At 41.9% G+C, this 24,658-nt stretch overlaps 1 protein-coding gene across 12 annotated transcripts in view; it reads right to left on the bottom strand.

Moving 5' to 3' along the window:
• QKI (QKI, KH domain containing RNA binding) overlaps positions 1-24,658 on the bottom strand; it is a 265,388-nt gene that overhangs the window by 95,026 nt on the left and 145,704 nt on the right. For 6 of the 12 annotated variants that reach the window (XM_006115173.4, XM_006115169.4, XM_006115175.3 and 3 more), the window contains exon 4: positions 8,026-8,076. The exons of 5 other annotated variants lie outside the window; for them this stretch is intronic. In XM_006115173.4, coding sequence (XP_006115235.1) covers positions 8,026-8,076 — 51 coding nt within the window. The remainder of the gene's footprint in view (positions 1-8,025; positions 8,077-24,658) is intronic. One more of the 12 variants, XM_075924587.1, reaches the window with a different exon arrangement.

Here is a 24,658-nt window from a genome sequence, read left to right as displayed (position 1 = left end):
TGTCCTCTGTTTCCTTGCTTTTTTTATTTAAAACGTCAAGAAATTAATTAAACCCATCCAGCATGTACTTAGCTTTACACAAATTCCTTTGATAACCTTTAAATACAAATACACAATTATTTACTTTGAGGAAAAATAAGAACTTCTGTAGTTGAGTTGATCACTTGAAATAATACAATCAAGTACCTCTGCACTCTGGCATAAAGCAAAGAATATTATGTCACCTTTCTTACACATTTTTATTAACAGGCATTCAAGCTCTGAAGAATGCTTATGAGTGGATCAAATCAGACAATTAAGAAAAATCTGCACTTGATTCAGCAGAGAGTTTTAGCTCTGATTTATGTGTCTTGTGCAGAACAAGCATTCCATGTAACTACTTTTTCTAAGTTGGCTATTTATCTGATAAAAAGAACTGTCTAAAATTATACTGGATTGACTTAATCTCTGATCCAACATAAAATATAGCCCTGAGGCACAATGTGAATGGGTAGAAATACTCAATACGCTGTTGTCTAGGTGCGCAATGGAGACTGTATCCTACACAAGCTCAAAAAGGCCAATTAACATCCCTGAAAGGAAAGGCAGATTTAATTGAGGAAAAAGCCCAGCTCAGATAAGGTCTGGGAGATGGCCAGAAATCAGCCAATAGTAGCTGCTTGTTGGAATAACAGCCTCTTTTAATATTAAGGAGCTATGCTGACACTACACAGTTTTGTCAATGAAAGTAAAACACTTTAATTAAATAGCATAAATTAAACTACTTTTGTATGTTCACTCCATACTCCGTCTCAGCAGAGTGCATCCATACTAGCAGTTCATGCATCAACACTGAGCAGTGCACTGTGGGTAGCTATCCCAGTGTGCAAACTGGCCACAGGGAAGGGTTTTCAATGTCCATGGTAGAGTCCCAGCAAATTCATGAACATGAAAAACACAAACACAGACAGTGAAACCTGGACTCCAAACCTCTTCCCTGCCATCTACTCAAAAATGTAGTCTTTTGTGTGTGTTTTACCTTATACTATATCGATTCCATGTGGGAGACCAGCATCTCTCAAATTGGGACCAAAACAGAAAATTGCAAGCCGGGAGGGGGTCACAAGATTATTATAGGGGGGTTGAAGTTTTGCCACCCTTATTTCTGCACTGCCTTGAGGGGATGGCTGTAGTGTGGTAGCTGTTGACCAGGCACCCAGCTCTGAACTCAGTGCCCCACCAAAAGCAGTGCAGAAGGGTGACAATTTGGGTTGTTAAATATTGTGTAATAGGCTAACTGTGTAACTGCTAAAATTTTTACAGATTATATGGTTACACGGGCTGCAAACTCTGCAGTATAAAACTTAGCTTTATACTGCAGATCGCTCAGTGAAGGCTCCCCAGGAGCAGGGCTTCCAGCCTCTGCAGCAGTGAAGCCACCTCCCTAGGAGCTGGCTGAGTGTAACTGACACCATTAACAGACATGCATCAGTTAAGCAGTTAACTGGTTATATTCTAACATTCCTACTGGCAACACCACATCAGACCATGCTACCCTTACTTCTGCACTGCTGTGTTTAGAACTAGGTAGCCAAAGACAGACAGCTGCTGACGGAAGGCTGAGCTCTGCAGGTAGCAGCACAGAAGTAACAATGCCAACTAGGGATGTGAATGGGTTACCCGATAAGCATCACCCACTCGGGGCTGGGAGTCAGCAACCTCACATGGTGCTGGAAGGGGAGTTAGGAGCTGGCAGCCTCCGCCCTCCTGGCTTTCACCTATGAAAGGCTGAAGAATCCTACTTGCAGGTTTGGAGCTGGCAGCTCAGCACAGGGTCGAAAACAGTCAGGGTGGAGCAGCCCCTGCCATGGCACAGAGGCTGATCCAGCCTGCCTGATCCTGTTTAACCAGTTAAACTTAACTTTTAACTAGTTAGTCAATGAAACAAAATTTTACAAGCCTAATGCCAATACCATACCATACCATGCCACACCATCCGTATTTCTGTGCTACTGCTGGCTCTGCTTTCAGAGCTGGGAACTTGGCCAAAAGCTACCATTTTCTGGCCACTCAGCTCTGAAGACTGCGCTGCTGCCACAAGCCCCTCTACTACAATAACCTTATGTCCCCTCTCTCCCCATATCTCCTTTTTAGGTTAAGGACCCCCACAATCACAACACTAGGAAATTTCAGATTTAAATGGCTGAAATCATGACATTTACTATATCTGAAATCCCCAAACATGAAATTGACCAAAATGGATCATGAATTTGGTAGTGCCCGATACATGACACAAATTTCTCAATCCTACTATCCATCAACATCCTACTAGCAGTGTTCTCTGTAAGATGAGCATTTGGGTGGGCACCTAGGAAAGATTCAAGAGCTTCCCAGCTGATTAGCAGAGTGTCCTCAGCTGGCAGCATGTGTTCCTACTGACAGTATCCGCATATGCCCCAGCGCACTGAAAAAATGTATTCCACACATGGAGGAAAAAATTAGAGTGAACATTGCTTACTAGACCCCAGTGTGGGAGGAGGAAAGTGCGTGGGGAAGATAGGTGAAAAGATGAGCCTGATACAGAGTCAATGTATGGGTGGGAAGAGTTTGAGAGAAAGTGGGGGGAAGGTATGTAAGAGAGACAGGGTGTATTGGTGGAGAATGATTGTTTGTCAGTCATGCTGTTTCTATGTTCAGGGAGCCACTGGAAGCAACCAGTTGAGCCAGAGGAAAGGGTACACCTCTGTCATCAGCTCCCACCTCCCTACCTGGCTCTCTACAGCATAGTAGTGTCTCTCTCTCTCACACACACACACCCCTGCCTCTGCTTGCCTGAGTTTTTCTATTGCAGGAGAAAGCAGCATTCCACATTAAGGATTTGCTCTCTGCTGTTGGGAGCTGAACGGCAAGCTCAGCTGTCAGAACATTCTAGAGTTTTGAAATCGGAGAAGTACATGGCTCTGTAGAAGTAATGCAGAGTGGCAAAGTTAAAAACAGTGAACAGAGTGGTTACAGGGGGCATTGTGGGACACTGGGGGAGGTCAAGTATAGCTATATAACAAATGTCAGCTCCTACATTCACGTTTTGTCACTAAATTTGCAGCAAAAAGCATTACACCTCCCTTTGATGTGTTTTTTTTTTGTCACCAAAAGAGAGCAATTTTGTCACCAGAAGTGATAGTGCAATTACATCTCCATTGTTTTACCACCAAAAGTTGCCTTTTGCCACCAAAACTCTGTAGTGTTAACGAGGTCTAAGAAATCAACATTTGCTTTGTATGAAAAATACAGTGCATCTTCCTGAAAATTATGGCATTTACTCCAAGCACACAATTAATTTAAGAATTTACAAGTAAATGTTAGACTATGAATTAAAAACCTGGGTCCTTTTAGAAATTTGGCAGTTGTCACTTTTACGTTTTCAAAATGATCTTACAAATAACAGCACAGATACTTCAAACTTTCCATATAATTAAAACTGAAATCTCATGCACAGACAATTGTGAAGACAGTAAGTTGTAATTAAGTTACATTACTAATGGATGTTGTATCTTCGGCTACATCTACGCTACAAGGTTTTTGCACAAAAACAGTTGTTTTTACGCAAAAACCAGCAGACCGTCCACACCTCAAGTGTGTTTTTGCACAAGTAAATCAGCAGAACAGAGGGCTTTTGCTGATATTCCTCTCCCCACAAGTAATAACTCCTTTTTGTGTTACGGCTCTTGTGCAAAAGGCAGGTGTGGATGCTCCAGAGGGGTTTTTGCACAAGAAACCCCTATCGGTAAAAGCACAGGTGCTCTGATGGTCATTCTGCGAATGGCCATCAGAGCTTTCTTGAGCAAGAGTGTCCATGCAATGTGGACACTCTCTTGCACAAAAGCACATCGCTTTTGTGATGTTCTTTGAGGTCTGGGCGCACTTTTGCACAAGATGTTTTTGTGGAAGATCTCTTCCGCAAAAGGCTTCTTGAGCAAAAACCCTGCAGTGTAGACGAAGCCTAATTGTGTCCCTATGTAATCATAATATACGCACTCAGGTCAACAGCTAGATAACATTTAAGCTGGCCTCCTATGACAGAGGTAATTCATCTAACCACTAGTTTCTCTACAGTTAATTTGCATGCAGCATTTTTTTTAGTTGTAATGGGTCATTGGTATGAGGGACACTATGAAGCGTTGATACAAGTAAATTAACTGGCCGAATTGTCATTGCTTTTTCAAAACAGTGTGATTGTGCACTAGACTAGGCATTACTGCTTAAAAGACATAGTGGCACTCTTAATACACAGACACAATGAAACACAAAACCCACTAATACTAGTCAGATACTTTTTTCTAATCTGGTGAAACAAAGCAAATTTAAATTAATCTTAATCTACTGGTGCTCTCCAGCTACTTTCATCGTTTTGGTGTACCAATCTCTCCTTAAAAGTGAAAGTCACTGCTACATAGCTATAAATTATCAGAACTTTTGCATGATTTTACAATTCTTTGATCTCCTTGTTCACTGTTTGCAGGTGAAATTTAAAATAATAATAAAAAAAAATCAAAGGATATATCCAGAGAAAAATCTATGTTAAAACGGTGTTAAAGCTGAGAGTACACTTAAGACTCTCAAAAAAACTCTGGAATGATGTCATGATGGGAAAATAGATATAAATAATAAGTGGATCTTAATCTAATCTGAGACCAAAACCACTAAATTGCATTAATCATGATTATATTATTATTGCATGTTAATGATTACTACAGCATGTACTTAAGTTTGTCTAGGTGCCTAAACTCAGCATTACTGATCTTAATATGTTTGAATTATTTAAATATAAAACTTAACTCTGAATTGCCAGATTTTCAAGATGACAAAATTCTTGTGATTTTTATATCTTTGAACTAATGCTATATGCTCTTAACCCCTAACTTCGTTTTAACAATTTTTGTTTTAAAATATATTTCTGTAAATTCCTCATAAGCTAGAATTTAAAGCCCAATTCTGTGTTATTTAAGTTAATAGGAGCTTTGACACTGACTTTAATGGGAGCGGAACTGAATCCTCAATTAGTATAGTAGTCAAGCTGACACTGAAATGGAATACTATAGGATGTTAAAATAATTTTACGTTGTTCAACTGTAGTATTTTTCTGATTCTCCAATCATGAAGTACTACATTAATTTCATAACAGATTTTCTATGTGCCACTTAATTTACAACCAAGCTATGACTGTGTTTCTCTTTGCTAGTATAATAATTTAAAAGATATAAAAGATTACAGACTTTTCCATGAATAAGGGTTTTTAATCCATTATATTTAAATTTCAGTGGTTATTCTCTATAGTTCCAAAATCCCTCTGAAACACCACCACAGAATAAAAACAGAAAACTTGAAATCCCTTTTGAACTTTTTTTTTTTTTAATTATTTTTATTTTCAAGTCACTCTGTATTAAGGCTGGAGTGACTTGTATTTTGTCTACATCTCCGAGTAGAAGTTTTGGGTAATATCAACAACAAGATCTTAACAAGCTTCATAAAATCTTCATGTCAATAATCAACAGGGAGAAATTCAATTTAAGAACTGCTTTTAAGTCAAATGTACCATTAATATGGTACTATCAAGGAAAATTCTGTTTAAACATGCTTCCTGTAAAATCAACTGCACTTAGCAGCTGTACTGCTGTTGCTTATGAGACAATAATTAGTCTTCCAAAGCTACCAAGACAAAATGGTACAGATATCCTTTAGATTAATTAATATAAACTAATGTGCAGAGAGTAAAGGCCACAGACACAGAATTTTCAAAATTACATTTTGTTGAGTGTTAATCAAAAATTAACCACTCACACCTAGATAGCCAATCAGGCATTAAATTATATCCAACATGACACTAATGAGTAAAATTTATTTAATCACTATTCCATTACATGTTCTCTGCATCTGGGAAAATAAGTCCAGAACAGGTAAATAAAATGAGTCCACAATGTTTTGCTTTTCAGTCTATTGGCACAACATTACGCTGCCAAATGAGAAACAACTTGGGTTCAGGCTAAGTATTTCCTGTTTCTGTTATGTCTTCGAGCAGGTCTACTCTCTGGGAGAAAGAGCAGTCTAAGTTATGCAACATCAGCTACTTGACTAGCGTAGCTGAAATCGACATACCTCAATCTACTTACTGTGGTGTGTCAACAAGAGACACTCTGCCATTTACTTCCCTTGTACTTCTCACTGAGGAGGGGTATCGGAATTGACAAGAGAGCGATCAGCAGTCAATTTACAGCATCTATACTAGACTTCATAATTTAACCCCGTTGGATCCATCACTTCCATGTTAATCAGGCTGGTAGTGAAGATAAATTCTCAAAGGGAACCCTCTCTGACCACTGAAGGAGCAGCACTGACTAATACTGAAGGGAATCATGAATCAATTGTACTTGCTAGAAGGAGTTTTGCCACAGAATACAGACAAAGGATGGATGGGAAAACGACATGGAAGAGGGGAAACAAACCAGAAGGACAAATAATAATAATAATAAATTACATTTCTAAAACAACAATGTATTCTTGTAATCCTTTATAGGCAGAATTTGCAGAGATTTATACATACATTTTCTCTTATTCTATTCTTTCAGAATTTTGTAAAAAGTACTAGGTGTTCTAAAAATGTTTACTGAAAGTGACTCAGGAATCCACTCTGGCTGACGATGAATGAAGTAAAAACTTCACAGCCAGGTTACTACAGGCAGTCCCCGGGTTACGTACAAGAATGGGGACTATAGGTTTGTTCTTAAGTTGAATTTGTAAGCAAGTCGGAACTGGCTCCAGATTCAGCCGCTGCTGCTGAAACTGACCAGGGGCTGACTACAGGAAGCCGGAGGCAGAATTGCTTCCTGGAATCACCCACTGATCAGTTTCAACAGCGGCTGAATCTCGAGCCTGGCACAGAACAGCTGGGCTGCCAGGTAGGTCCCTGCAGGACCAACCCGGCAGCACTCCAGCTGCTCTACCCCAGGGTCCACAACAAAAGCCTGGTCTGCTGCCACAGCAAAGCCTCAGAGGCGCGGGGCCCCGCCGCCGCTGCAGCTTTGCTCCGGGTGTCCCTGGTCTGCTGGAGACGGTCCCCAGCAGACCAGAGGCACCGGGAGCAAAGCATGATTTGAGAAAAGGCAGTGAGGTGGGAAGAAGGATACTGGGAATATGCCCTCATTTATACTCTATGCATGCTTAATTCTTCTACTAAAATAGAAAAAAATTAATGTAACCATATACCCAGTTTATACAATAAAAAATGAACTGCTTTCTATGGACCAGATAGCACTTGGCCCCGACACAGATCAATAGGGGTGGCAGCGGGCTAACTAGAAGCCTTTGTGCCTCCAGGGTCCAGTCTGCACTAGTACCAAATACAACAGCAGTTCCTCCTTTCAGAAGAGCACAGAAATAGATTCCTTCCTGGACTAATGAGGGTGGCTAAGTACACACACTACCTGCCACCTCCCTGGAAGGGAGGGAGAATTTTGAGGCAAAGCTTCTTCAATAAGCTACGACTGCACTGCTCCATAATAGTGAGCTGTGCCTACATAGCACAGAGCTTTATAAAACAAAAACAGAAAAAAGGTACCTATTATCCAGCATAAACTTACTTATCCTTTCACAAAACACCAGGAGGAGTTGTAGAAAGCTAAGTGTTGTATTTCATTAGGTATGGCGGTACGGAGCATAAATAAGTAATTTTAGGAGGAAGTCACATGATAAAACATCTCCATTTACTGATTCATATTGTGAAGATGATACCAATGGAAAACAGTTTAAAAATACGTTTATAAGGGCTACAAATCCAACGGGGTTAAAATATAGCTATCTACAACAATTTCACTAGTTTCATTGCTCAAATAAACACAGACAATAAGCAAAAAAAGCTTAAATCAACCTAAAGATAAATTCTTCATACTGAGTGTACTCAATATTTGAGATTTTTGAACTCTGCCGTCTTCAAATTAATTATTAATTAATTAATTAATGAAATTTTGACAGAAAAGTAAAAAAATTACTTGCCTCTACCTCCAAAACTGCTGGATCAAGGTTGCCTCTGCTCTTAAAGGAGACCTGCAAAGGAAAAAAAACATTGGGCTTGTGCCCTACTTTGCTTCTTTAGGATGTTTAAAAGAGGTGTGAAGGTTTGACTAAGGTGATTTCTTTCTGCTTATTTACATTTGAGAGTTGGGTTCTGTCTGGACAGGAAGACACTGTGATGAATGGAGAGTAAGACAATACCACACGAGCCAAGAGGGAAAGCTTAGTAATTAAAAGAGAAAGAGACTTTAATGCTATTTAAATTTTGTTTTGCTTTTCTTAAAATATTTCAATTAAATATCTAATTAATTATTTAGAGAAAGGATGTTGTATTTAAGTTCCAGTATCCCCATGTCTTCTATTGAGTTGTGTGAGCTAATAGGATGCATCTTCTGAAACACGCTATAAGTCACCTAGAAAAACCAGGGGAGACCAGTGAGAAAGTTTCTGATATTACTAAGGTAAAAAGCAAGCAGAAAATAAATATTTAAAATAACTTTCAGGCCCTCTTTATACATAAAGTAATAAAACTGAGTACAAGCCCAATTTTAAAATATCCTTTGCAGGTTACCTTAAATTAAAACACGGTAATGGTAGACAAAGGAAGAAAAATGACATGGTTGATTCAAGGCAGCTAAGCTGCCTATTCTCTGTTCACTAAACTTTATTTGAAAAAAGGCAAGTTGACATTAAGGATGTTAAACTGCAGTTAACTGACTAGTTGAGTAGTCGATGGAATTTCCACTGATGACTCAACTAGTCAATAGGCCCTTCTGCATTCCTCCTTTGAAATGAACAAGAGCCCTCCCGGGCCTCTTATACATTTCAAAGGAGGAATGCAAGAACCCCACATACAACCTGGGGCCAGCAGGAAGTCCCACTGACTACGGGCTGCACACAGGTGCCTGCTTTGAAATGCATAGGAGTCCCCAGTGGGGGCTTCATGCTGCTCTGCATGTTGCCTGGAGTCAGCTGAGGAGTCCCCAGCTGACCCTGGGCTCCATGGCTGCCCCTTTGAAATGCAGAGGCTGCATTTTAAAGGGGCAGCGCTGCACAGCTGAGCCAGGGATCAGCTGTGCAACGGATGCCCCTCTGAAACACAGAGGTGGTGTTTCAAAGGGGCAAAGCCATGAAGCCCGGGTTCTGGGGAAATGCTGCTCAGAATCCAGGGTTAGCTGGGGAGTCCCCAGCTGACCTCAGGCTCCATGGCGCCTCGGCATTTTAAAAGGGCAGCGCCACACAGCTGAGCCGCAGATCAGCTGTGAGACAGTGCCACTTTGAAGTATCCCTCCCCCCCTACAGCCTCTATCTCATATAGGCAGGAAGGGGGAGGAGAGTAATCTACTAGTTGACAGACTATCTGATAAGCAAATGCTAATCAGATAGTTGACTAGTCCGTAACATCTTTAGTTGATATGTATCTTTTTGCCTTGTAATTGTGGTAACCAAGAAATAAACTTCTTGATCAATTTGCCTAAAATACAGAAGAAAAAAAAAGAAAAATCTGGTCTAAGAGCAACCTGCCAATTTTCCTACTAAAATGGTATTTCAAGCCAAATTTGTAGAATGGTGGTAAAAGTTGGGATTATAACAGGACAGCTACAACCTTAACTATATAGTTATTTTCAGTCCCTTAAACAATCAAAACCACTGATCATATATCCTGGCATAACAAGTATGATGCTAAAGCATAAGTATTCTTCAAAGAGATGCCGCTAAAATATGTGTCTCAGATCTTACTGTTAGTAGAAAAACAAACAAACAAACAGAACAAGTGGCTGCCTTAAATGCACACTACAAATTTAGTTATCCTGAAAACAATTTTATTTCATGATGGAGAAATGTACTGAAGAAATCCCTTAGAAAATTGCCTTAAGAAAAGCCACTTGTATTGCTTCTATACACAACTAAAATATATGAATTATATTTTAATAATAAAAATGGAGAATAATATCATGAAATATAATTCTTCCTAGCAAAATCAAGGGATAAAAAAGAAGTACAATGAGCCGGGAGAATGAAGGAATTTTAGGGAAACAAAACTGATTTTCTTTAGCCCATCTGAACATTAATGTTGCTAACTTTCACAATAGCAGGAAATAAAACCAAACTTTAAACAAATGAATGTTTTATCAGAATGGTTTAATTAATTAAATTCTGAAAAGTGCAATGTTCCAAGCTAGTATAAAGCTATTTCTGAAAGTTATACAACTAGGGTTGCCAGATGGTTTAACCAACAATACCAAACACTCCCCCCCCCCCCCCCAAAAAAAACCCCACACCAGGGGAAAAAATTCTGTTGAGGGGGGAAAAAAACGGGGGGGGGGGGGGGGGGGGGAAGAGACCCAAGAGTTAAGCAGAAAAAATAAAACATCATTAAACCAGCATGGACCCTTTAAGAAAAAATCTTTAGATGGCTTTTTGCTGGCAGCCATCTTGTTTTCTTGATCAAGCCAGAAGGCAGCATCTCTGCGGAACCAGGTAAGCAGGGGGGTCTGGAGGCCTGGGGTGGGTGGTGGTGGTGGGGAGTTTGCTGAGTGTGTCACATAGGGTTGCCAGGTGTCTGGTATTTTCACCTCCTGGCAGGGGAAAAAGAAAATCAGAAAATACCGGACATTGTAGGTAACCAGTATTTTCCTTTTTTTTTTTTTTTTTTTTTTTTTACACTGGACAGGAGACGAAAATACCAGACCATCCAGGTCAATACCGGAAACCTGGCAACCCTATATACAACTTGTTTTCCCTCTCTTTGTGGAAATAGTACATTGATCCCAAAACAGTTCTAGAAAAGAAAGGCTTGCTCTTTCTGGTTTATCCAGGTGCTTATATAATGTTATCTGAGAATCTGTCAAGTATCAAAAATAGAAAAAAATCCTTCTGTCCTTCCTAGCTTCCGGGAAAATTAACTTGATTGGTTTACGGGAGGGTTTTTTATTAGCACTATCATTACCCTTCCTACGTACATGTGGCCTCCTCCCTCCCCCGTTGCCGGGGGTGGGGACGTTTGGGCCAGCTCAGAACGTGTTGCTTCCTCCCTTCCCACTGCTCAGGGGCAGGGAAGGCTGGAGCCATGCATTCTCCAGACTCTCCACTGCTCCTGGGGCCGGGAAGGCTTGGGCAGTGCCGCAGGGCCTCCTCCCTTCTCCCAGGGGTGGGGGAAGTGATTGGGGTTGTGCATCCTCTTCCTTCCCCACTGCTACAGGGATGCTGGGGCGCATGCGCTCTTCCCTTCTCCATGGTGTTTTGGGGGGGGAGGACATGCCCGGCCTGCTGCAGGTGGGGTTGGGAGCCTGCCTCCTCCTATAAAGTGCTCAAGTCTTCTCAAATGTTCTCTGTGACAGTCAGTGACGGACACCTCTCCTTTTATAACAGTATAAATTACCACGAGTGAGTGACACTGTGTCTGTGCGAAAATTTAATTTGGCAAAGCTAATCAAAACAAAAACAAAACACAAAAACTTTAATCTTACAATTTCATCAAGAAGAACTGGGCCCAGAAACAGCTAAACCAAGAATTTGATGAAGTTCAGCCTTTCAAAAAAATGCTACATAAAAAGAGGGAACCACTTTTTTTTTTTTTTAAGAAAATTCTGTGCAAGTTACCTTTACAAATGACAATGATATTTTTAACTCACCTCTGCCTCAAAATATTTTACCTATCATTATTACCAGTAACATTTAAGAACGCTATAGCTGAAATAGATTAGAGCGGGGAAAAAAAACCCATTCTTGTTCTAGTTTCTTTACTGTACAGTCAATTTCCCCTGTTTGTTCAAGTATTTCATACACTACAGGAAAGCATTTTAAAAATATGAAGAAGTGATTGTGAACTCCAAAGTTAGCAATGGAAATCTAAGGGAGATGTAGTAAATTAATCTACTTTAAAGTCTTTTGGACTATCTGATTTCAAAGCTGGGACAATTTAAGACAAAAAATTGGTAGTTTCACAACTGTATAAATAAAGCAAGTGGCTGTGAATACTCTGATAGTTTCCAAATCTGGAGATCATCAAATTACTTGTTTTCTTTCATTTCCTATGTACTTAACTCCTACATCGTAATACTTAGAATACCAGCTCCTGCTGCCTCCCCTCACCCCGCTGCTGCCTCTCTATCAGAGGCAGTAGCAAGGGGAGGCAGCTTCATAGGAGCTGGTGCTTGTGGGAAGCTGGCCGCCTCCGTGCTGCTACCTTTGTGCTTAAAAGCCAGCTCCCGCCTCCCTCCCAATAGAGAGGCAGCAAGTGGGGTTGGGGAGGGGAGGTGTGTGGTCGTTCGGATTAATCGATAAGCCCAGGCTCATTGGTTAATCATGTCAACGTCTACACACTAATGACCCTAGTTTACTAGTACAGAATAGCTGCTCTTTTAGAAAGCATACATACATACACACTGACATATACCTAGTGAGAGCAAATAGATAAATGCACTAGCCTGGGACACTGAAAACTAGATTCTACTCCTTGCTTCAACATTAGTTTTTCTAGATGATATGGACAGGTCATTTCGCCACTGTTTCCCCATCTATAAAGTGGAGGTGATAAGTGATACAGACGACCTATAAAGAGAGTCTGAGGCATGTGTCAGATGACATGAGATCCTCTTCTTCACTGAATTGTTCAAGAAAATCTGTAGGTAGACTTTTATTTAAACAGACATTTTGAAATACCAAGTCTTTAAAGCCAAAAAATATTATGTTCTTTGCACAATGAATTAATCATGCACTCTACTAAGGCACAACTCCTACTGGTTTCAGGGCAGAGCTCAGAAGGTAGTGAAGTATAAACTCCATATTCTGGCTCTGGAATTCGAAGTGGTTCTTAGTCCATAGAGATGCAGTGTGAGCTGCCATCACTGAATCTTCTTTGAGTTTTCTGAAGTAGATAGGTTATATCACATCAATGTAGCCCAACATTTTAAGCCTTATCTTTTTCAATAATCTTTGTTTTCACATTGGCATCCCAGCATATGTTAATAAAGTAATGGGCATGTGAACAGTGAAAAAAGGCTTTTATTTCAGCTTATCTACAGGATTCCTGTATACTCCAATTGGTTGAAGGGCACACAATAGAGATTTGGAAAGTTTACTGAAACCCTAGTAAATCAAATATCTTTAGAAAAGGTTTAATTGATTTAGTATGGGTTGGCCCTGATTTGGGCAGGTGATTACACTCAATGACTTCCTGAGGTCTCTTCCAGCCCTAGGATTCTATGATTAACAGGTAATGTCCAGTGCTCAGTACAGCTGCCCCTCATTGTTTTACCCAAAATTTACTACATCAAATTTAGAATATTTCATCTTCATGTAAATTAAACTGAAATCTAAATTAAGAATGTGCTCTAGAATTATAGGGATGGTATTCAATGCTAGTATTTTTCATTGTCCTCATACACAATTACCAGGCATTTGATTTAAAAAAACATAGTCCAATCCAGTATCCCAACAGGCAACATTCAATGCCTTCTGTGAGAATGACTATATGCATGCATTGTTCACAAATACGTATATTGATAGTTCATTGCCAGCTTTCTCTTTCCAACAGAGAAAGAGTTGCTTCTGGAGTAACGGTCACAAATTGGTTTAGGGTGATACGGAAGATGGTCTCAACTTTTCTGGCTCAGAAAATATCAGGAATAAAGCCAATTTCTCTTGGTGGCTTGGATTCTGTTGCATTTCTGGTCAGTTTTAAGGTATATCATTCACAAATTCAATGTTGTACTTAGCTTTCAAACACTACTGGAGAATGTCACAAAGCTTCATAAAGCATTGCTACTGATAGTGGGTTTGTAACACTAATTTACAAATAGTAAATCTAAAACAACATGATATACTTTTATTTAAAAACATAAACCACACAAATATACACAAAGCATTGAAGAGTATAAAGTATGCATTTTAGTAGTATGAAAATAATTTCATTCAGCAAAACAAATATTCAACTACACAAGTATACAAATGCAACTAGCATTTGCCTTTGAAAGATTCTAAGCTCAAGAGCAAACAAAACTATTATGATTGTCCTCTAGTCAGACTTCCTGAATATCCCAGAACACAGTATTGAAACTTCATCTTTCACCATTTTCCTGCATCCGGCCTATAAACTGCTTGTTAAATTACACTTTTTCAAAAACACACACACAAAGACGACATTCAATCTTGATTAGAATATATTAAGTGATGGAGAATTCACTATACAGTAGAGTCCAGATTATCTGACCTAAACAGAACCGACAGGCAGTCGGAGTAATGAAAATGTTGGATAATACAGAAACAGCCCAGAATGTGAACAAATTATTCGCTGTATTGTGAGGGGGGTCTGTCACATTACCGAATTGGAGGGAAGCAGCCAGATCGCTGTTGCACCCCTAGGTGGGGGTGTTGGCCCCAGAAATCTGTATGAAAGGGAGCCATGTGGGGTATTGAATGGGAGCTTGTTGTTTTCTGATCCTGTGTACACTGTTTATGTGAGTATATAATGTCTGTGTGTGTAGATCTGTAATCTGTGTGGAAACTGAAGATTTCCCTGCATGTGGTTAAGCATTGGGCAGGGCCGAGCCTGTGGAGCTTGTGGACATGCTAATTACCTGTGGAACAATGGTTCTCAATAGGCCAAAGACACACCCAAAGAATGGGGGCTGTCCTGAGAGCAGCCAGCAGGGAACACAGAGAGGCTGAGGACCAGGTGACCTGCTGCATACTAGAAGAGGCCAGGAAGGAGTATAAAGAGGCCATGTGGTCGATGCCATTTTGTTCTCAGCTCAGCACTTCATCCCAGAGGCAGCATTGCAGGGATTGAAGAGCCCGGAAGACCTGTGAACCCATCCTGATCGTAGGATGTGCAATAAGAACTTTTAAACCAGCAGCTGCAACATCTCTGCTAGAGCCTGCATCGAGGACTGGGAGATTCGGTGCATGTAACGTACTGTACTTTAATAACCTTACTCTCGTGCTTTTCTTTCTTGTAATAGTAAACCTTTAGATATAGATTCTAAAGGATTGGCCCAGCGTGATTTGTGGTAAGGTCCAGAGGGTAAATTGACCAGGGATCTGTGGCTGGTTTCTTGTAACCGGACAGAACTTGTTCGGGGTAGGTGGGATTGGGTGCTAGGACCCCCCACCTGTGTATAGGCCCGGGGCCATCTGGGGCACGGATATTGCTAGGGTGTCGGAGGGGTTTTGCTCGGGAGGCTTCAGGCAGGCTGCTGAAGCGCTCTGTGAGACTGGTTTGTGGCCTGTTTGGAGAGGTCGCCAGTCAGGGGGACTGTAAGGAGCCCCGGATTTGAGCAATTCGCCCTAAGCGGACGCCCTCAGCTGTGCCCAGACATGGCCTGGTCCGTCACAGGGTCCAGACTGCTTTAGCCAGCCCTCCCCTTAAACACCCCCTGAACCAGCTGTGCCCTGCGAGTGGCCCAGGGGGCTCCCACCCCGCTGCGGGCTGCCAGTACACTGCGCCCCGAACAGCTCAGAAACAAAGCAGCCAACAATGGCCGTGACTCGGCCCCTTCCCCACCTCTCGGCAGTAGCACCAGCCCGCGCCCCTTGGCCCCACCCGTGCCTTGCGGCTGGATCTCACGCACTGGTCCCTGCTGCTCACTGGAGTCAGGGCTGGCTTTGAAAGGGACGCTGCTGCCCAGCCTACTCCCCGCCACGCAAAGGGAGGAGCAGGAGCAGGAAGCGGTGGCCCTGGAATAAGGCTGTGCCAATCTACGGGCAGGGCCGAGGCTGCATGTGTCACCCCCAAGCAAGCGTCGCTAGCGTGGGTGTGGCCTGGCTGCGAGAGCCCTGGAGAGTGGCTCAGGCTGAGCATGGAGCAGCCTATGTGGCTTCCCCTGTGTTGCCCCCATTGCACCCCTTCCCACAACTGCAGCCCCCAAGAAACCTCGTACCAAGAGGAAGGCCCCCAACTGCCCCTAGCACTCATCACCATGACAGGCAATGGAGTGGCCCAACCAAAGTTGGCTGGGACCAGGGTGCACTGACAATTCGGACTCTACTGTATCTCTTCTTAAGTTGTTCCAGCAGTTAATAAACTCTCAAATATTTTAATCTTTATTTTACTTTGTATCTTGCTTCGGCAGCCAATCACTAGATCTTTTTATGCTCAATTAGAGAAGCTTCTAAAAATCAGAAGCCTTATCCTTAATAAGGTATTTATAGACAGTGATCAAGTCATCTCTTATCTTTCCTCTGATAGAACTAAACAGATATAATTTAAGTCTGTCACAGTAAGGCTGGGTTTCTTCCATTTAAGCATCCGAAGATGATGCTTGCTCTCTTACCTGTAGCATCACAGTGAAGTTTACATTTCTTTGATTATCAATCATAATCCCTAAATCTTTTACAGAGACTATTTTCCAGGATATAGTACCCCCATCTTGTAATTGTGATCTATATTACTGCTTGCTCCTAAATTCTCAACCTTCCATTTGGTTCAAAAATGCACTTTTGAATTAGCCCTGCTTATGAAGCAACAACTCAGATTATAGTGTCCAATTGACTTGTTCTCCTTATTTACCACTTCGCAAATTTCATATAATCTGCAACAAAGATTTTATATTTTTATTTTTTCATATCTGATATGGAATATTATACACACAGAGAGAATAGCCCTGAGTCAAGAATAGATAATTAGGGGACCCTACTAAAAACCCTTTCATTTGACAGAGGAGGAGCTGGGCTGTCATGCCCTTTATACACATTTTGGAACATGAGAAGCTTGCCTGGGTCCAGAGCTTCCCCCGTGTGCGACCCTCTTTAGGAAACAATGTAGAATCTTTCTCTCTGAGCAAGTCCTTCCTCCTTAAGTGTTGCTCAGGATACTATGAATAGAAAGGGCTAATTAATATCTACTAACCTTCCTTCCCAAACAACAACCAGAATCCAAGCAAAGCGCTGACCCCTAAAATTGAGATACGCCAGAGATTCCATGAAGTCCACTGACAACTTCTGCATTATCATCGGACTGTATGTGGAAACAACTCAAACTACTATGATGGGCAGCAGAATAAAATCCTGAAATAGATGAATGCTAAAACTGTTAATTTTGTGTGCTTCATTTGAGAAGGCTGGGGCCTTACTTTTCAGAGGATTAACATTACATTTCCCTTTATATGTTCACAGCACCATTTCATTGACTGCAATTGTAGACAAGTGCTTTGCACTCTGCAACTCAGACCCCTGGGTCTCAAGAAAATGAAGCAAACTAGCCATCTGAAATTTTGGTCTACGTGACTTATCCAGTATCACACAGGAGTTTTTTGGTAGATTCAGAGATAGAATTCAGTTTCCAGAGCAGCATTCAACTCATCTCTCTTCCTGCAGTCATCTGCCTCATTCACTTTATATTTCCACAAGAGATGAAGGGAGTCCTATATTTTTTAACTTCTTTTACTATATGCAACCCTGATTCACTCCTTCAGCACTCTTCTTCCTGTGCACTGAGTGAAGAAGGCATCTTTTGGAAAAAATAGCACGGGTTTATGCAATTCAAAAGTGTATCATAATGCATATGTACAAGGAATCAAAATTAAAAGTCCACAGACAATGTTAATTTTAACATTTCCTATTTCTGGGTGCTTAACTTTGCAACCATAATCATGTTCTTTTAATGTAGTCTTTCTGGTTGCAATTTTCTATGTTTTTCATAAAGTATTTAAGAAAACCCCCCTCAGTATTGGGAATAGGGATGTCAATGTATACTCGACTATACAATTAATCAATAAGCCTAGGCTTATCGTTTTAATCTTGTTGACTACACAAATCCCTCCCCCCACCCAATAACGTAAATGGGACAGCAAGGTGGGGGAGAGAGGAGGAGCTGGCTCCACACAACACTTGCTCTGTGGTGTCACTTTCCCCTCCTCTCTCCCCCTCCCTTCCCACGCTGCAGTTCTACATCCCATGGAGTAAGCCTCTGTCCGTGGGGACTTGGAATCCCCCCACGGACAGGGGCTGCTGCCATCCCACACTGAGGCAGAAGCGCAGGAGGCAGGCAGCTGGTCCACAAGGAGAGCTGGTTTTTAAACTGGCTCTCTTTGCAGACTGGCTCCCAATCACCCTACGCTGCTGCCTCCAATCCTGGGAACTATTGAATAGTCGTGTAACTGATAATATTTTATGCGGTTACATGACTATTCAATTATACAATAGCTAACATCCCTAACTGGGAACCATACTGGCCCTTGACATTAAGGACTCACCCTAGCATTCTCTTGTTTAGGTTTGAGAGGGGCATTCACATGCCATGCCACTTACACCACTGGATACTCATGCAGAAGAAAAATATAGATAGCCATGACATCACAAAAAAATGTCCAAGTGCACTGTCTGCTGACAGAAAAAATATCCCTAAATAGCTGAACTGACAGAAAAGAGGTGCATTCTCTTCACCTTAAGAAATCAACTCCTAGAAGTGACAAGAACAGGAAGCTGAAGATATACCATAAAGCCACCTACCAATAAGGCATAGATAATAATAATATTAAATTTAGTGTATACACAATTAGGCAACTATTACATATTTATTAGGCACCTTAAGTAATCTGATTGTTATAGGGGACAGACCTAAAATTCCCTCTGGTCAGCACCCCCAAAAAATCTTATTTGAATGCCCATATTGGAAATACAAGAATATAAATGCGATATAACTAATGCGCCACTTTCAACTAATTCTGGAACTCACCATTAGAATTCACACATGACTTACAGTTATCAAGGGCACATTACATTCATTTTTTCTAGACCACTTTGTTTTAAGTATTAGTTCTAATCTAAACTGTCAGTCAAGAACAGGACAAGGATACAAGATTCTTCATCTGCTTTTTCATTATTAGGAATAGAAATTCTTCAGATTCAAAAACATTCTTCAAACTTATTTTCTCATGAGCTTGAAGATATCATTTCAATACAAAAATGACTTGTACAGGCAGTCCGCGGGTTACGTACAAGATAGGGACTGTAGGTTTGTTCTTAAGTTGAATTTGTATGTAAGTCGGAACTGGTACATATTGTAGGGGAAACTCTAGCCAAACATTTCTCCAGAGCTCAGTTTTATTCTCCCACATCTCACTTCCCTCAGTCCTTTATTCTCAAGCTGAGGTGTCTGCTGAGAAAAGCCGCTCCGCGTCTCCCTGGTCTGCTGGGGGGAGGAGGGGGGCGCTAGCTTCGCGTCTCCCTGGTCTGCTGGGGGGAAGCAGCTAGTGCGGAGCTGCCTCACCCCGTTTGTAGGTAGGGATCCGATGTAAGTCGGATCCATGTAACCCGGGGACTGCCTGTATTGTTTTTTAAAAATGCTTTTAAAATGCTTACATTTCTACAAAGACTGAAAGCCAGTATTGAGGAGTCACTTTAGGGGAACAGGAAAATTCATAGCTGCCCCTAATAATGCAAACAATTTATGACTAACTTTTTTAACCAATAATGAACTCAAAGGTTTTTTTTCCAATGTAAGGACTTAAAACTCAGATTTGTAAACAAATATCAGAATTTAAAATTGTAAAAAGTCTGAAGGATTTACTGGTTCTGTAATAAGTCTAAAATTATATTTAGCAGTATACTTTTATACTATCATATTTCCAGGGCTGGACAGAAGCATGGGCGAGCCGGGCAGCTGCCCAGGGTGCCAACCCATAGGGGGCTCCTGATGGCAGCTATAAGGGGAATGTGGCGTCCCTTACAGCTGCCATCAGGAGCCGCGCGCTTGCCCCCACAGCTGCGGGGCCCTGCACGACCCGGCATGTGCACCAGCAGCGCTGGCCGGGCCAGGCTGGGCAGCGCATGCTCCATGTGCCCCGGGGTCAGGCCCCCAGGCTGCGTTCCAGCAGCCGTGACAGGCCCGTGCGTGCGCTGAGTATCCCAGGGGTGGGCCCCAGGCTTCTCACCAGCAGCTGTGGCCGGCGCGCACATGCGCCATGCGCCCCCTGGGGAGGCAGGCCCACGCCCCCTGGGCGGGCCTGCGCATAAGTACCTATTCCAGTGTTGCTCACCACCTTATGCTGCTGTTATTTCACATGCCAAAACCAACCAAGTGTATGTGACTACAGTGCCCTCCCTTTGTGGTGTGGCTGACATTTACAATGTACACATTTTCTGAGGAAAGCACTGTCTCTTCATATGTGCTGGTACAATGCCTAGCACCAGGGGCCGCAAACCTAAGCCTTTATCTATACTATAGAAATTTGTTGGCAAAGGCATCGTTCAGTGAGAAAATAAAGGAGGTTGCAAATAACTGCAATGTTACTTTTGGTTCAAAACGGTTCTGTTTTGGTGACAGTGTAAGGCCATGTTTCTCTTCCTCTCCCCCAAATATTTTGGAAAAAATCCAAAATTTTAGCAGCAAAGTGCCAGTGTAGACATTGTGTTTGTATATGCCACTGTACATGTCCCCTACGAGATTATGACCATGCTGACTGCTTGAACTCTGTTTCCCTGCAGCCAAGGCAAACAACCTTCTTTGCCCCATTCCAGCCCACTAATTTTTGAAGTTAAGTTCCACTTGCTCCATGCTTGGCGTGGAGAGCTCACAATTACATCTTTCCATCTGACCACAGTGGCTCCACACTGGAAATGTTCTCTGCCTTATCCAACATGGAGCTTGTTGGATCTGTTGAATATATGGGAAGAGGAGACTGTCTAGTGTCAGCTGTGCTATCGCCACAGGGATTTTGATACCCCATGCAGATTTTTCATGGCATGTATGAAAGGGGGTATGATTGAGACATGATGTAGCACAGTAGTCACCAACCAGTAGAACGGGATCTACTGGAACGTCTTGGAACCTTTGACAGATGATCCTGACAGGTGTGGCCAGGAGGCTACCAAGTGCTGGCACTTCATCTGCCCCATGAGCACTGCCGTGCTGCTTCTGCACTCTGCATTGGAGCTGAGCCCCATCCTTGGGAGTTTCTTGCATGCTGTGCAGGGAACAGGAAGAAGAGGAGGGAGTGTTGATGTTAGGGTGCCTCTCTCCCACCCTGTACCCCATCTCCACATAGTGGGGAGAGTAGGGAGGGCAGGGATGGAGAGAGTTTTCTGGCTGCTTCTGAGAGTAAGGGTAAGCCTGCCTTAGTCCCCTGCATCATCACTCAGAAGCCACCTGTGGTCAGCGTTGCCCAGCCGGAGATCACATCCAAACCCCAGCTCTAAACCTCTCCTGCACCCCAAATCCCTGCCCTCCCCCTGAATCTCTCTGCCCACCAGAGCCTGCACCCTGAACCCCCCTGCTGCTCAACTACCTCAGCTCAGAACCACTCCCACACTCCAGAGCTTTTAGCTCACGATCAGAGTCTGTATTTCCCTACCCCGTACTCCAGCCTTCTGTCCCCAGACTGATAAAAATGAGCGAGGATGGGGGAGGTTAAAAGAATAGAGTGAGCGGGGGGGGGCCTCGGAGAAGGGGTGGGAAGGAGGCAGGGCAAGCATGTTTTGGTTTGGGGTAGATCCTGGATTGAACTTATATTAAAAAAGTGATCTCATGCTTACAGAGGTTAGAGACCATTGATGTAGTGCAGAATGAAGATAAAGGAGCTGAGGCAGGCATACCAAAAGCATGGAGGCAAACCATGTCTCCAGTGCTGTGCTCAAGGCCTGCCAGTTCTATAAGGAGTCAGATGCTATCCTTGATGGTGATTCCATGTCCATAGCGTAGAGCCCTATGGGAACTGTAGTGTGCCTTGAGGTGACGGAAAGTGGACCTAATCCAGAGGACGAGCTCATAGACGAGGAGGTGGAGTTACAGGAAAAGGTGGAGACTGTGATGAAGTCACCAGGCAGCCAGACCAGTCAAGAACCAAAACTGCATTATGGGATGTTGAACCCACAATCATGATGCACCACAATCCATTCTGCAACCCAAAATTCATAGCAGCATAAGGTGGCGAGCAACACGAACAGGTACTCACAATGCACCATCACTGCTAGCACACTGGGGGTACATCAACACAACGTGGCTATTTCAGGATACCAGAAGTATTCCAAAATAGCTGCCTTGTGTCTTTTCAATGCGCCCGCTATTTTGAGATAGCTTGTCCACTATTTCAAGACCTATTTCAGCATCCCTGTAGCCCTCGTTCCATGGGGATTATAGAATGCTCGAAATAGTGTGTTATTTCAAAATTTGGCACAGTGTAGACATGCCAAATGTTGAAATATGCTATTTCCAAATTCAATCAGAATAAGATATGCAATATGCGTAGTACAAATTGCCTATCTTATTTAGACTTTAGGGTGCTGTGTAGATGCACCCTACGTGTGGGCAGGGCCGGCTCGAGCCATTCCTGTGCCCTGGCCAGCGGGCGTGCGACACATATGCGGCTCCGCCCTCGGGTGCGCGGTCCCGCCCCCTGGCGCACTGCCATCAGGCACCCCACATAGGTTGGCGTCCTGGGCAGCTGCCTGGCTAGCCCCCTCCCTTAATCCAGCTCTGCGTATGGGCATGCTCTGTCAACAGAGGGAACTTCGAGTGCACATACAACAGCTATATTATCATTCTTTTTGGTCATCAATATAACTTTTGTTAACATATTAATAACTCAATAATATTAGGAGTGTTAAAGTATGTTTATTCAAGTAAACAAGTAACTGCTGAAAATTTCAGTGGTTACATGATTACACTGGGGGAAGGGAAGCATGCAGGCAGCTCCTGCCTACCCCCCACCCCTCACACTGTAGTCTCTGAATCAAAGGCAGCAGTGCAGGGGAGTCTGTGTGTAATCATGCACATTAACGAAGGAACCCAGGCTCACTGGTTAATCGTGTACAGTTACACTTTCACATCCCTAGTTTATCTATAGTCTAAATGGCTCCCCTCTAAGAAAGCCAAGATATGAGTATGGAATAGCTGAATAAAATCCTAATTAATTTTTCCCCTCCCAAGGTCCTTCCAAATAAGGTGAAACTTTTGGAGACAGCCAACATGATCAAAATAAAATGGTTTAACGACTACAAAAGCATAGAAGATAACCTGTTTATTTACAAGGTGTATTTACTCCTACCTGATTTGAAGAAAAACAAAGTGCCTCCAAGTAGCTGAAAAAAATTCTTTTAATTTTCTTCACCTCCCCTCTTCCAGGCCAGATAAACAAGGGCATTATCACTGTTTAATACAACTTTTAATTGAGTACTGTCACTGGTGGGAAGAAAAGTGCAAAACCACTACTTTCCATATCAAACAAAGCAGGTAATTAACAGCTATTCTGGTACAATCCCTTATCACCAAAACACACAACACTGCTAAGTTCTTTCAATGCCAGCACTGTGCTACAACAAAGCAGAGCTGATGTTTCAGGGTCACATTCACTCTTTAATACACAAGCATAAATTTACTGCTCAGTGAGACACCTATAATTAAACAGAAGAAGAATATAATTCTAATATTCAAACAGTCTTGCATATGAGTGGGCTATTTCTCCCTGTAAAGATGATTGCCTTTCATTTTATGGTTTCAAGTAGCTACAGTTCACTTAGGTTTGATTACATAGCAATTAGATATGCAAATACCAGAGATCTAACAAATGCTTTTTCAAACATCAGATTGTAAGTAATCAAGTCTATTCTTTATCCTGTACACACAAGTTAGTCATTAAACAGCTATTGTCTCAAAAAAGTATCTGCCTACAAATCTCTTTTTTTTTAAATCTTAAACATTAGGCAAAACCTGCTTGACATGCATAATACTTTGAAGTTTTTAAGAAGTTATAATTACCTGGTTTTGGACTTTAACTTTTGTATGATCTTAGTACAACTGCTAATTGCCTACAAATGTATATAGGTGGTCTTACCATGTTAAGCAAAATTGATGCCATTTTCCATTAAGATTCCATTGAAAAACTGACAAGGGACATTCTATAGTGGTGTAGTTGTATCAGTGTACTAGTATCAATAGAATTGAAGTTCTATCAAAGCAACTTATACTGGTATTTTCCACAAGTAATCAGCTTGAATCCTCTCCTATACTATTCTAGTGGTACACATATCTAGTTATTCTAGTACATGAACCAGTGATGTTTGGGAACAGATGCTCTACACCAGTGTTTCCCAAATGGTGTTTCGAGGAACCACGGGGTTCCACAAAGTAAAAATAAGAGTTCCGCGAGAAAATTCCATTACAATAACATTTTAGTATTTACAAAAAATTAATATTATTTTTTTTAAATGTGCAATTAAATTAAATGTTGATCTCAGGACCTTGTTTAGCATTTGTTTATTATTATCCTTACTTATTTGTGGTCTACTTTTTCAACTCCATATATTAGACTTTTGTTAGGGATTCTGCAAAATTCTTTCAAGTTTAAAAGGGTTCTGGGGCCAAATAAAATTGGGAAGCATTGCTCTACTCTGATTAGAATTAGGAGAAAATTAGTCTAGCTCAGGGCTACTCAACTTTGGAAGCCCGGGCACCACAACGATACAGCACATGCCAAGGGCTGCAACTTGAGTGTGGTTGCATATACATGCAAATATATACGCAAATAGCTTATTTCATACTGACAGGCATGAATACAAAATTAAGGTAAGACTATACAATGCACAGGCCCCATTTAAGTCAGTTCTGCCGATATTAATAAAATGCAATATTTACCCGATTTCTACCCATATGACAGCACTTTTAATGAGCAATGAC

Source organism: Pelodiscus sinensis, chromosome 3 (genome assembly GCF_049634645.1).
Source record: "Pelodiscus sinensis isolate JC-2024 chromosome 3, ASM4963464v1, whole genome shotgun sequence".
Lineage (NCBI taxonomy): Eukaryota > Metazoa > Chordata > Testudines > Trionychidae > Pelodiscus > Pelodiscus sinensis.
The sequence above is the reverse complement of the archived record's forward strand: the minus strand, read 5'-3'. Positions and strand labels throughout refer to the sequence as shown.